Below are 14206 nucleotides of genomic sequence, written 5' to 3' on the forward strand. Positions count from 1 at the left end.
GACCAAGAGACTACTGCTGAAAAGCAACCTGAGAACATTGTTGGAAAAATAAAACCGTATTTTAAACCATGAAACGGGCTTGCCTGGAGATGCTTGGTATGGTCACCCCCCATACCATCACAGATGCTGGCTTTTGAACTTTGCGCCGATAACAGTCTGGATGGTTCGCTTCCCATTTGGTTCGGATGACACGATGTCGAATATTTCCAAAACAATTTGAAATGTGGACTCGTCAGACCACAGAACACTTTTCCACTTTGCATCAGTCCGTCTTAGATGATCTCGGGCCCAGAGAAGCCGGCGGCGTTTCTGGATGTTGTTGATAAATGGCTTTCGCTTAGCATAGTAGAGCTTTGACTTGCACTTACAGATGTAGTGACAAACTGTATTTAGTGACAGTGGTTTTCTGAAGTGTTCCTGAGCCCATGCGGTGATATCCTTTAGAGATTGATGTCGGTTTTTGATACAGTCTGAGGGATCGAAGGTCACGGTCATTCAATGTTGGTTTCCGGCCATGCCGCTTACGTGGAGTGATTTCTCCAGATTCTCTGAACCTTTTGATGATATTATGGACTGTAGATGTTGAAATCCCTAAATTTCTTGCAATTGCACTTTGAGAAACGTTGTTCTTAAACTGTTTGACTATTTGCTCACGTAGTTGTGGACAAAGGGGTGTACCTCGCCCCATCCTTTCTTGTGAAAGACTGAGCATTTTCTGGGAAGCTTTTTTTATACCCAATCATGGCACCCACCTGTTCCCAATTAGCCTGCACACCTGTGGGATGTTCCAAATAAGTGTTTGATGAGCATTCCTCAACTTTATCAGTATTTATTGCCACCTTTCCCAACTTTTTTGTCACGTGTTGCTGGCATCAAATTCTAAAGTTAATGATTATTTGCTAAAAAAAAAAATGTTTATCAGTTTGAACATCAAATATGTTGTCTTTGTAGCATATTCAACTGAATATGGGTTGAAAAAGATTTGCAAATCATTGCATTCCGTTTATATTTATATACCAACAGGTGTAAATGGATGATGGGTTCCTACTTCTCTGTGAGTGTTTTGAGCATCTAATAATAGAAAAGCGCGATATAAATCTAATCCATGATTATTATTATTACATAAAAACACACATATATATATATACATACATACATACAAACACATACACATATATATATTTATACACATACAGTATATATATATATATATATATATATATATATATATATATATATATATATATATATATATATACATATATTATATACACACATACATGTATATACAGAATTACATATATTAACCCCGTTTCCATAGGAGTTGGGAAATTGTGTTAGATGTAAATATAAACAGAATACAATGATTTGCAAATCTTTTTCAACCCATATTCAGTTGAATATGCTACAAAGACAACATATTTGATGTTCAAACTGATAAACTTTATTTTTTTTCGCAAATAATAATTAACTTAAAATTTCATGGATGCAAAACGTGCCAAAGTAGTTGGGAAAGGGCATGTTCACCACTGTGTTACATCACCTTTTCTTTTAACAACACTCAATAAACGTTCGGGAACTGAGGAAACTAATTGTTGAAGCTTTGAAAGTGGAATTCTTCCCCATTCTTGTTTTATGTAGAGCTTCAGTCTTTCAAAAGTCCAGGATCTCCGCTGTCGTATTTTACGCTTCATAATGCGCCTCACATTTTCAATGGGAGACAGTTCTGGACTGCAGGCGGGCCAGGAAAGTACCTGCACTCTTTTACTACGAAGCCACGCTGGTGGGCACTAATACACCCCCATACCATCACAGATGCTGGCTTTTGAACTTTGCGCCTATAACAATCCGAATGGTTATTTTCCACTTTGTTCTGGAGGACACCACGTCCTCTGTTTCCAAATATAATTTCAAATGTGGACTGGTCAGACCACAGAACACATTTCCACTTTGCATCAGCCCATATATTTTTTTTCAAATATTTTGCATATTTGAAATAAAAATACATCAATCAATCAAAGCCGGCGGCATTTCAGGGTGTTGTTGATAAATGGGTTTGGCTTTGCATAGGAGAGTTTTAACTTGCACTTACAGATGTAGCGACCAACTGTAGTTACTTACAGTGGTTTTCTGAAGTGTTCCTGAGCCCATGTGGTGATATCCTTTACACACTGATGTCAGTTTTTGATGCAGTACCACCTGAGGTATCCAAAGTCAGTAATATCATCGCTTACGTGCAGTGATTTCTCCAGATTCTCTGAACTTTTTGATGATTTTACGGACCGTAGATGGTAAAATCCCTAAATTCCTTGCAATAGCTCGTTGAGAAATGTTGTTCTAAAACTGTTTGACAATTTGCTTGCAAAGTGCTGACCCTCGCCCCATCCTTGTTTGTGAATGACTTAGCATTTCATGGAAGCTGCTTTTATACCCAATCATGGCACCCACCTGTTCCCAATTAGCCTGTGTTTGATGAGCATTCCTCAACTTTATCAGTATTTATTGCCACCTTTCCCAACTTCTTTGTCACGTGTTGCTGTCATCAAATTCTAAAGTTAATGATTTTTTACACACAAAAAAAAAAGATTATCAGTTTGAACATCAAATATGTTGTCTTTGTAGCATATTCAACTGAATATGGGTTGAAAAGGATTTGCAAATCATTGTATTCTGTTTATATTTACATCTAACACAATTTCTCAACTCATATGGAAACGGAGTTTGTATATATATATATATATATATATATATACCGTATTTCCTTGAATTGCCGCCGGGGCGCTAATGAATTTAAAACCTATTTTCACTCCTGCACTTACCAAAGGCATGCGGTAAAAGTAAGCATGCTGTAATTATTTTAAAACCTCTTCTCACTCCGGCACTTACCAAAGGCATGCAGTAAAAAATTGAGTGTGATGTAAGCTTGGACCTTAAATCCTACTGAATAGCTCTTAATCTTCTTCCCTTTATGTGATTTCAAATTACCGGTATTGAAATCAGCCTCCTCCATTTTGAAAATGATGACAGGGGAAGTGTCACTCGAGACGTCAGGAGTTAGACCAGGCGGTAATACTTAACCCGGCGGCAATTCAAGGCAGGCGCATACTATATGCCCTGCGTCAATTCAAGGAAATACAGTGTACATAATACATATATATACATACATACATACATACATATACAGACATAATGCATATATATACATACATATACACACATACATAACACATATATATATATATACATACATATACAGACATAATACATACATATACATACATAATACATATATATACATACATACATACACATACATAATACATATATATACATACATACACATACATAATACATATATATACATACATACACATACATAATACATATATATATATACATAATACATATATATACACATACATACACATACATAATACATACATACACATACATAATACATATATATACATACATACACATACATAATACATATATATATATACATATATACACATACATAATACATATATACATACATACACATACATAATACATATATATATATATACATACATACATAATACATATATATACATACATACACATACATAATACATATATATACATATATACACATACATAATACATATATATACATATATACACATACATAATACATATATATACATACATACACATACATAATACATATATATACATACATACACATACATATTACATATATATACATACATAATATATATACATACACATACATAATACATATATATACATACATACACATACATAATATATATATACATACATAATACATATATATACATACATACACATACATAATACATATATATATACATACATAATACATATATATATACATACATACACATACATAATACATATATATACATACATACACATACATAATACATATATATACATACATACACATGCATAATACATATATATATACATATATACACATACATAATACATATATATATACATACATACACATACATAATACATATATATATACATACATACATAATACATATATATACATACATACACGTACATAATACATATATATACATATATACACGTACATAATACATATATATACATATATACACATACATAATACATATATATACATATATACACATACATAATACATATATATACATACATAATACATATATATATATATATATATATATATGTATATACATACATATACATACATACAGTATATGTTTCACTACACAGTTTGATTTCATATTAGGTTCATGTATTACTTACAGTACTTATAATTGTATTGATATGATTGAAATATTTAAAATTTCTGTCCTGTTTAACTTGCATGTAACAAAAATTTGTATAAAAATAAAAAAATAAAAATTAATAGAAAGCTTTGTTTATGGACAGCAGTTTTATATATATTTTTTGTTTAAAAGGGATTTTTGACTAATTTTGTCTTTTCTGACTTATAAATGTGAGTATGTTGGATACTCGCATAATGTTTACATTATTTTTTGCATTTGTCAGTTTTTGGCTGCCTCTGGCCAGGTTGTGATGTCACATCCAGGCGGACGTGGTTATTTGGACATTAATATTGGCTATCGGCCAGAGGGAAGGAGCGCCTTGCCTTTTGTTTCAGGCTGCGAGGAAAGTTAGGGTGAAGTATTATTTTCATTAAACCTCGGGATGTGCATCATAACACACATACAGTCCTGGTCAAAAGTTTACATCCACTTGTAAAGAACATAATGTCATGGCTGTCTTGAGTTTCCAATCATTTCTACAACTCTTATTTTTTGTGATTGAGTGATTGGAGCACATACTTGTTGGTCACAAAAACATTCATGAAGTTTGGTTCTTTTATGAATTTATTATGGGTCTACTGAAAATGTGAGCAAATCTGCTGAATCAAAAGTATACATACAGCAATGTTAATATTTGCTTACATGTCCCTTGGCAAGTTTCACTGCAATAAGGCGCTTTTGGTAGCCATCCACAAGCTGCTGGTTGAATTTTTGACCACTCCTCTTGACAAAATTGGTTCAGTTCAGCTAAATTTGTTGGTTGTCTGACATGGACTTGTTTCTTCAGCATTGTCCACATGTTTAAGTCAGGACTTTGGGAAGGCCATTCTAAAACCTTCATTCTAGCCTGATTTAGCCATTCCTTTACCACTTGTGACGTGTATTTGAGGTCATTGTCCTGTTTGGAACACCCAACTGCGTCCAAGACCCAACCTCCGGGCTGATGATTTTAGGTTGTCCTGAAGAATTTGGCGGAAATCCTCCTTTTTCATTGTCCCATTTATTCTCTGTAAAGCAACTTTAGACCCAAATAAATATGATGCGCATGCCAAGATTTAATGAAAATAATAATTCACCCTATCATACATATATATATACAGTAGAGACGCGCGGCTTGCGGTCTCATCCGTGGATAAACCGCGGGTCGGACGGTTGACATGACAACATTTTTTATTTTAATTAGATTCGGGCGGGTGGCGGTTGAACCATCCGGAAATATTTAATATACACGGTTCTGGGATCGGTATCCTTTGCCATTCAAAGAGCCATTTAAAGCCCGTGTCATAATGCGAACAAGACAATAGGAGACTCTATTATTCTCTTGAATGACTGCCGGCAGTCACCCTGAAGCCATTGACTTTGTCGCCCTTTTTTTAACACTCTTAGTAAGCCACACCAATTAAGAACGACAAACACATTTCGAGAGAACATCCTCACAGTAACACAACATAAACGCAACACAAGAAATACCCAGAATCCTTTGTATTCATGACACTTCCTGACTATTTTATACATCCCCCTAGCAGCAAACCCCCCCCCCCGTGCGTCGGTATGGTGGGCGGAGTTGGGGTCGCGGGGGTGTATAATATAATCAGGGAGTGTCACGGATACAACGGATTCTGGGTATTTGTTGTGTTGCGTTTATGTTGTGTTACTGTGAGGATGTTCTCCCGAAATGTGTTTGTCAATCTTGTTTGGTGGGGCTTCACAGCGTGGCGCATATTAGTAAGTGTTAAAGTTCTTTATATCACAACCATCAGTGTACTCTGTATCACCCAGTATGCCTTTCAATCTTGTAAGTGTAATTGTGGAAGCTGCATACAACATGTTGCCGGACCAACAATCGGTTCGTACATGTTGTTGAAGGTGAATGGCTTCACTGCACGCTCATAACACTATTGGAATGTCACGAGAATGTTAGCGGCTCCAATTGTCTTCATTACTCTGTGAAACAGGTTTAAACAGCTCTGTGAGTGGTACAGGTGGCCGACCTCTGATGTATTTCAGAGGGCGGTTGTCGGGCGGGTACGGTCCTGATAAAATGTTGGTTCGGGTGGACGGCGACTTTGGTGATGCGGTTGCGGATGATATAATTGCCTATCCGCGCATCTCTAGTATACAGTATATATATATATATATATATATATATATATACGCACGCACACGCACACACATACACACTTAAACAGTGTTTTAAATATGGATTATGACACTTTTGGAAAGGGTAAGATGTGGTTTAATTAGCAATTTGGGAAAACCTCCAGAATCTAATATCTTGCAGACGGACTAAAAAAAAAAAAAAAAGAAAAAAGGTTATAAAAGGTACAGTGGACTCAAAGAAGTGATTAAATGTAGATTGAAATCATTATAGGTCTTTTTTTTTTTTTAGAAACAGGCTTTAAACATTGGCTGGTCCGATTCATGGTTTCGATTTTTATTTGTTTCCTGTTTGGGACTTTCATTTTGGTATTTTAACTTTCCATGTTGCACCTTTGGCAGTTTTTCTTTTTGGTTTGTACATCATTGTTTGTTCCACCTTCTACAATACAATCTTTATGCTGCCTTTTTTATTTTATTTATTTTTTACCCCTTTTCATCCTGGTGAGCTTTAGGCAAGAGTACCTGCTTGTATTTTGTTTGTTTTTTTCAGTATTTTCCCCAAATGAAACAACCATTGATTGCAACTGCCAGAAGGTCGGTGCATCAATCTCGACCAAATCATGCCACCGGCACCAGTATCGCATATGCAGAATATGTCCTCTTCACATATTACTGCGAGAACATCATTTTATAAGCCATTTATATATAAAGTACTTCAGGTGTCCAAATAGTCGAATCGGGTCTCAGCACATTTCTAAAGAATTGCATCATTATGGAAAATAAACACCCTATTAAAAGGGGAATTGAATTTTGGGGGGAATTTAATTTAAATCATTCATGCAATGAGGTGGCGACTTGTCCAGGCCTTCCGCCCGATTGTAGCTGAGATAGGCGCTAGCGCCCCCCGCGACCCCGAAAGGGAATAAGCGGTAGAAAATGGATGGATGGATGGGCATTCACTAGTCTTATGTTTTTTTAATGCATTCTAACTCGTAAATAAACACTAGCAAGAGTCAGCTAACAATGGAGATAAGGGGCTTTACACCAATAAATCCAAAAACCTCCATTAACATTTTATGTACAGTATACAGTCAAGATCAAAAGTTTACGTACACTTGTAAAGAACATAATGTCATGGCTGTCTTGAGTTTCCAATACTTACTAAAACTCTTATTTTTTTGTGATAGAGTGATTGGAGCACATACTTGTTGGTCACAAAAAAAGTTTGGTTCTTTTATGAATTTATTATGGGTCTACTGAAAATGTGACCAAATCTGCTGGGTCAAAAGTATACATACAGCAATGTTAATATGTGTCAAGTTTCACTGCAATAAGGCGCTTTTGGTAGCCATCCACAAGCTTCTGGTTAAATTTTGACCACTCTTCTTGACAAAATTGGTGCAGTTCAGCTAAATGTGTTGGTTTTCTAACATGGACTTGTTTCTTCAGCATTGTCCACACGTTTAAGTCAGGATTTTGTAAATGCCATTGTAAAACTTTCATTCTAGCCTGATTTAGCCATTCCTTTACCACTTTTGACGTGTATTTGGGGTCATTGTCCTGTTGGAACACCCAACTGTGCCCAAGACCCAACCTCCAGGCTGATGATTTTAGGTTGTCCTGAAGAATTTGTAGGCAATCCTCCTTTTTCATTGTCCCATTTACTCTCTGTAAAGCACCAGTTCCATTGGCAGCAAAACAGGCCCGGAGCATAAGACTACCACCACCATGCATGATGGTAGGTATGGTGTTCCTGGGATTAAATTCCTCACATTTTCTCCTCCAAACATATTGCTGGGTTTTGTGGCCAAACAGCTCAAATTTTGTTTCATCTGACCACAGAACTTTTATCCAGAAGGTGTTTTCTTTGTTCAGATGAAACACAAAGTGAGAAAAATGGGAACAATTACCTCCCTGCTTGGCATTCAGCATCAAGGGTCGGAATTGGGGGTTAAATTAACCAAAATGATTCCTGAGCGCGGCCACCGCTGCTGCTCACTACTCCCCTCACCCGCCAGAGGGTGGAACAAGGGGATGGGATGGGTCAAATGCAGAGGGTAATTTTACCACACCTAGAGTGTGTGTGAGTGAGACTATCAGTGGTACTTTAACTTTAATTACTTGAGTTCACATTATAGTTCCTCAATATCATTAAATGTATGACATGTTAATAAAAAAATAAAAAACAGGATCCGATTGCACCAATCAACAGGAAACATCCACACAGGTTTAAAATACATGAAATTACACAAATTATTTTGGTTTAAGGTTATTTCTTCAACTATAGTAACTTCCATTCCGCTAAATTTTCTTAAAGGCCGATTTGACTTTTATTAGACAAATATCGAGCGGCAATTTGTCCTAACAAGCTTGTCTTGCCCGGGAGACTCCCGAAATTCAGCGCCTCTCCCGAAAACCTACCGGGACAAATTTTCTCACGAAAATCTCCCGAAATTACGGCGGAGCTGGAGGCCACGCCCCTTCCAGCTCCATGCGGACCTGAGTGAGGACAGCCTGTTTTCACGTCCGCTTTCCCACAACATAACGTGTCTGCTCAATAACGTAACTGTAAAATAATCGAGGGCGAATTCTTGGTTTCTTATGTGGGTTTATTGTTAGGCAGTTTCATGAACGTCCTCCCAGCCCGGCAACAACACACAACAACAGCAGTCACGTTTACGTCTGCCGTAAACAGCAATGTTGTGACACTCTTAAACAGGACAATACTGCCATTTACTGTACATGCATATGGTTAGAAAAATAGTGACAGAGAATATAACAAGGATGGGACAATTCAACCCTTAACTCAACAATGAGTGTTGTGTGTGTGTGTGTGTATATGTGTGAATAATGAACACTGAAATTCAAGTATTATATATATATATATATATATATATATGTGAAAGACTTGACTCTTAACCACGCCCTGCCCCCAACCACCCCACCCCCCACACCCCCACCCATCGGAGGTCTCAAGGTTGGCAAGTATGGTCTTGCCCTACATCAGGATTGTAAATGATCGGCAGAATTCCACCCAAATAAAAAATGGTTCCCCTTTAACCGCGCCAATCAATCAATCAATTGCCTAATCGCCCTGTTGCGTGTCGCCACACTCACCTCTCGCACACTCGCACGGTCCAGGCGGCGATGATCCACAGAGAGATGCTGAAGACCAGCAGCACCGTCCCAGGGCAGATGGTCATGAGGGTTTTCATCACAAAGCGCGTGTTGAAATGCACCTGCAGCACACATTGAAACATTTGTTCACTTGTGGACAAAAAGATCAGAAATGGGACACTTTTGACATCAAGACTCCAACGTACATCCCCTTCAAAAAATAAATATCATGATCATAAGTACCGTAAATTCCGAACTATAAACCGCTACTTTACCCCCGACGCTTTGACCCCTGCGGCTTATAAAACGGCGCAGCTAATATTAAGGATAAAAATGCCAAAACTTTAAATACGTTTATTGGGTGTGGCGTGGCTCATATGGTAGAGCTACTCGAGGGTTCCAGGTTCGAATCCAGCATCCGCTGTCTTGGGCAAGACACTTCATCCACTTTTCTCCCGGTGGCACCTACACTGGTGTATGAATGTGCAGGACTTGTCAAGGCCCGGGCGAATCAAAGTGCGTATTCTTCTTGCGCTGCACTCAGCTCAATCATCAATCTACACACCTGACGCTGTTGAGCTTCCGTGCCTTCTTAAGCCAGTGCAAACCTGTGTTGCGGGCCAGAACGTAACAAGCTCTAAGCTCTCTCTCTGTGTTTTCTCCTCCTCCGTGTTCATTGTGTGTCGTCCTGTGTGGTGTCTTCCAGCAGCATTCCTCCGTCCCCTGGTTACGAGATGTGTGTCTCGTCTTCCCGTTTCCCCCTCTGGGTCTCTGGCTGTCCCTCTTGGATCTCGACCTCCCGCCTGGACACGGACGTTTGACGCCTCGCTATTGCCCCCGACTTCCTGCCTGTTCTCTGGACCTTCAAGCCTGCCTTTCCCCTCTTGGACTTGGACTTGGACCTCGCTCAACACTCCCGGTAACACTCATCAAATACATACACAGTCTGGGTTATTTTTCACATTTCATAATATATAAATACATTTAGAGCTAAAACGACGTCCATGCTGTCTGTGCCGTCTTCTTCCCCTGTACACATAACAAGACTCCCTTCCAAAAAATAGTCTTAATCTCAATGGGACCTTTCCTGGGTAACTAAAGGTTAAAACAAAAAAAAAAATCAAGCACAGACACTGAAAAGGTGTGTTAGTGTTTGTGCTATGGTGCCATCTTTTGGGCGAGTTTGCTCACTGCAGGTGCAGCAGTGCCGTGCTGCTCTTTTGTTTAGACCGAGCTTTCAACCGGAAGTAGAAGTGCCGTTTCGTTTTCTCGTCGTCCACAGCGTTTTCGCTCACATTTAAGTCCCATCTTAAAACTCATTTGTATACTCTAGTCTTTAAATAGACCCCACTTTTAGACAAGTTGATCTGCCGTTTCTTTTCTGCTCTGCCCCCCCTCTCCTTCGTGGAGATTGGTGAAAAGCAGAGAGTAATTTCACCACACCTACCTACTACACCTACTACTTTAACTTTACACGTATCTCTTATGTTGGACTGCCATCTACTGGTCACACTTATCATTACACCATGTACCAAATAAAATTGTTTCGAGGTCGAAAGCAAAACCAGAATTATTTTTTGCATTGGGTGCACCGGGTTTTTTTCCCTCAAAACTCGACAGAGTTTAGACGGAAAAAAGGATTTTAGGTGCGCCTTATAGTCTGGAAAATACGGTAACTGCAGCTTATAGTCCGGTGCGACTAGTATATTGAAAAATATAATTTTTCTTCCGGAATTTTATGGATGCTGCTAATTTACCTGTGTGCTTTATAGTCCGGAAAATAGGGTATTTTGAAAAATATATTTTTTCTCCCACAATGTAGTGGGTGCAGTTAATTTACTGGTGCGCTCTATAGTCCGGAAAATAAGGTATATTGAAATTGTTTATTTTTAAAAAAAAATGTATTATGTGCGGTTAATTGATCGGTGCTAGTGGGTGCGGCTAATTTACCGGTGCGCTCTATAGTCTGGACAATACAGTGTATTGCAAATGTTTTTATTTTTTTCCAAAATTTAGTGGGTGCGGCTAATTTACTGCTGCACTGTATGGCCTGGAAAATACGTTATATTGAAAAAAAAATTAAAAAAAAAAAATATTTAGTGGGTGCGGCTAATTTACGGGTGCGCTCTATAGTCCAGAACATACGGTATATTGAATTTTTTTTCTTCTCCCAATTTTTAGTGGGTGCGGCTAATTTACAAGTGCGCTAGATCTATAGTCAGGAAAATACGGTATATTGAAAATAAATGTTTTTCTTTTAATATTTAGTGGGTGCTGTTAATTTACCGGTGCGCTCTGTAGTCCGGAAAATAAGGAGTATTTAAAAAAAAGTTTCTTCCAAAATGTAGCGGCTGCGGCTAATTTACCGGTGCGCTCTATAGTCCAGGAAAAACGGTATATTGTAAACAGTTTTTTTTTCTACCAAAATTTAGTGGGTGCGGCTAATTTACAGCTGCGCTCTATGGTCTGGAAAATACGGTATATTGAAATTTTTTTTTCTTCCCAAATTTATTGGCTGTGGTTAATTTACAAGTGCGCTCTATAATCCGTAAAATACGGTATATTGAAAAAAAAATGTTTTCTTCCTAAATTTAGTGGGTGCGGCTAATTTACCGGTGCGCTCTTTAGTCCGGAAAATACGGTATATTGAAAACAATTTTTTTTTCTTCCAAAATTTAGTGGGTGCGGTCAATTTACAGGTGCGCTACATAATCCATAAAATACGGTATATTGAAAAAAACATTTTTTTCTTCCTAAATTGAGTGGGTGCGGCTAATATACCGGTGCGCTCTATGGTCTGGAAAATACGGTATATTGAAAAAAAAATGCTTTCTTCCAAAATTTTGTGGTTGCGGCTAATTTACCGGTGCGCTCTATAGTCCGGAATACACGGTATATTGAAAAACTTTTTTTTTTCTTCCAAAATTTTGTGGGTGTGGCTAATTTACCGGTGTGCTCTATCGACCAGAAAATACGGTAAATAAAAAAAAAATATATATATATATATATATTTTCTTCCAAAATTTAGTGGGTGCGGCTAATTTACCGATGCGTGTTATTGTCCTGAAAATATGGAATATTGAAAAAAATATGTTTTTCTTCCAAAATTTAGAGGGTGCGGCTAATTTACCGGTGCGCTCTATAGTCTGGAAAATACTGTATATTGAATTATTTTTTTTTTCTTCCAAAAATTTGTGGGTGCGGCTAATTTACAGGTGTGCTCTATAATCCGTAAAATCCGGTATATTGAAAAAAAAAAAGTTTTCTTCCTAAATTTAGTGGGTGCGGCTAATATACCGATGCGTGTTATTGTCCTGAAAATATGGAATATTGAAAAAAAATATGTTTTCTTCCAAGGTTTTGTGGGTGCGGCTAATTTACCGGTGCGCCCTATAGTCCGGAAAATACGGTAGATTGAAAACATTTTTTTTTCTCCCAAAAGTTAGTGGGTGCGGCTAATTTACCAATGCGCTCTATAGTCTGGAAAATACGGCGTGTTTAAAAAAAAAAAAAAAGTTTCTTCCAAAATTTAGTGGGTGCTGCTAATTTACCGGTGCGCTTTATAGTCCGGAACACATGGTGTATATAAAAACTATTTTTTTTCTTCCCAAATTTTGTGGGTGTGGCTAATTTACCGGTGTACTCTATCGACCAGATAATACGGTACATTGAAAAAAACATATTCTCTTCCAAAATTAAGTGGGTGTGGCTATTTTACCGATGTATGCTATTGTCCTGAAAATATGGAATATTGAAAAAAAAATTTTTCTTCCAAAAGTTAGTGGGTGCGGCTAATTTACCGGTGCGCTCTATGGTCTGGGAAATACGGTATATCGAAAAAAAATGTTTTTCTTCCAAAATTGAGTGGGTGTGGCTAATTTAGCGGTGCGCTTTATAGTCCGGAAAATGTGGTATATTGAAGAAAAAATGTGTTTCTTCCAATATTTAGTGGGTGCAGTTAACTTACTGGGGTGATCTATACCAGTGGTCCCCAGCCACCGGGCCGCAGAAGAATTTTTTAATCAAAAAATAAATAAATAAATAAATAATTTTATATTTTTTAAATTAAATCAACATAAAAAACACAATATACACTTACAATTAGTGCAAAAACCACAAAAACATCCCATTTTCATGACAAAAACGTCCCTTTTTTGTGACAAAGAAGAAAAAAAAATAAAAATAAAAAGGACCACCCCCCCCCTGGGCCGCGGGACAAATTATTAAGCGTTGACCGGTCCGCGGATACAAAAAGGTTGGGGACCACTGAGCTATAGTTCGGAAAATACGGTATATTGAAAAATATTTGTTTTTCTTCCAAAATTTAGTGGGTGCAGCTAATTTACCAATGCGCTCTATAGTCCAGGAAAAAACGATGTATTGAAAAATATTTTTTTCTCCCAACATGTAGTGGGTGCGGTTAATTTACCGGTGTGCTCCATAGTCCGGGAAATACGATATATTGAATTTCTATTCACAAAATCTAGTGGGTGTGGCTAATTTCCTGGTGCGCTCTATAGTCCAGAAAATACAGTATATTGAAAACAAATGTTTTCCTTCCAAAAGTTAGTGGGTGCACCTAATTTACCGGTGCGCTCTATGGTCTGGAAAATACGGTATATCGAAAAAAAATGTTTTTC

General features: G+C 37.4%; 1 protein-coding gene across 1 annotated transcript in view; it reads right to left on the reverse strand.

The window, feature by feature from the left end:
* kcnn3 (potassium intermediate/small conductance calcium-activated channel, subfamily N, member 3) overlaps nt 1-14206 on the reverse strand; it is a 281514-nt gene that overhangs the window by 83543 nt on the left and 183765 nt on the right. Inside the window, exon 5 of the mRNA XM_061881689.1 lies at nt 9567-9688. Within this exon, the coding sequence (XP_061737673.1) occupies nt 9567-9688 (122 nt within the window). The remainder of the gene's footprint in view (nt 1-9566; nt 9689-14206) is intronic.

This window comes from Nerophis ophidion, linkage group LG21, assembly GCF_033978795.1.
Source record: "Nerophis ophidion isolate RoL-2023_Sa linkage group LG21, RoL_Noph_v1.0, whole genome shotgun sequence".
NCBI classification, from domain to species: Eukaryota; Metazoa; Chordata; class Actinopteri; order Syngnathiformes; family Syngnathidae; genus Nerophis; species Nerophis ophidion.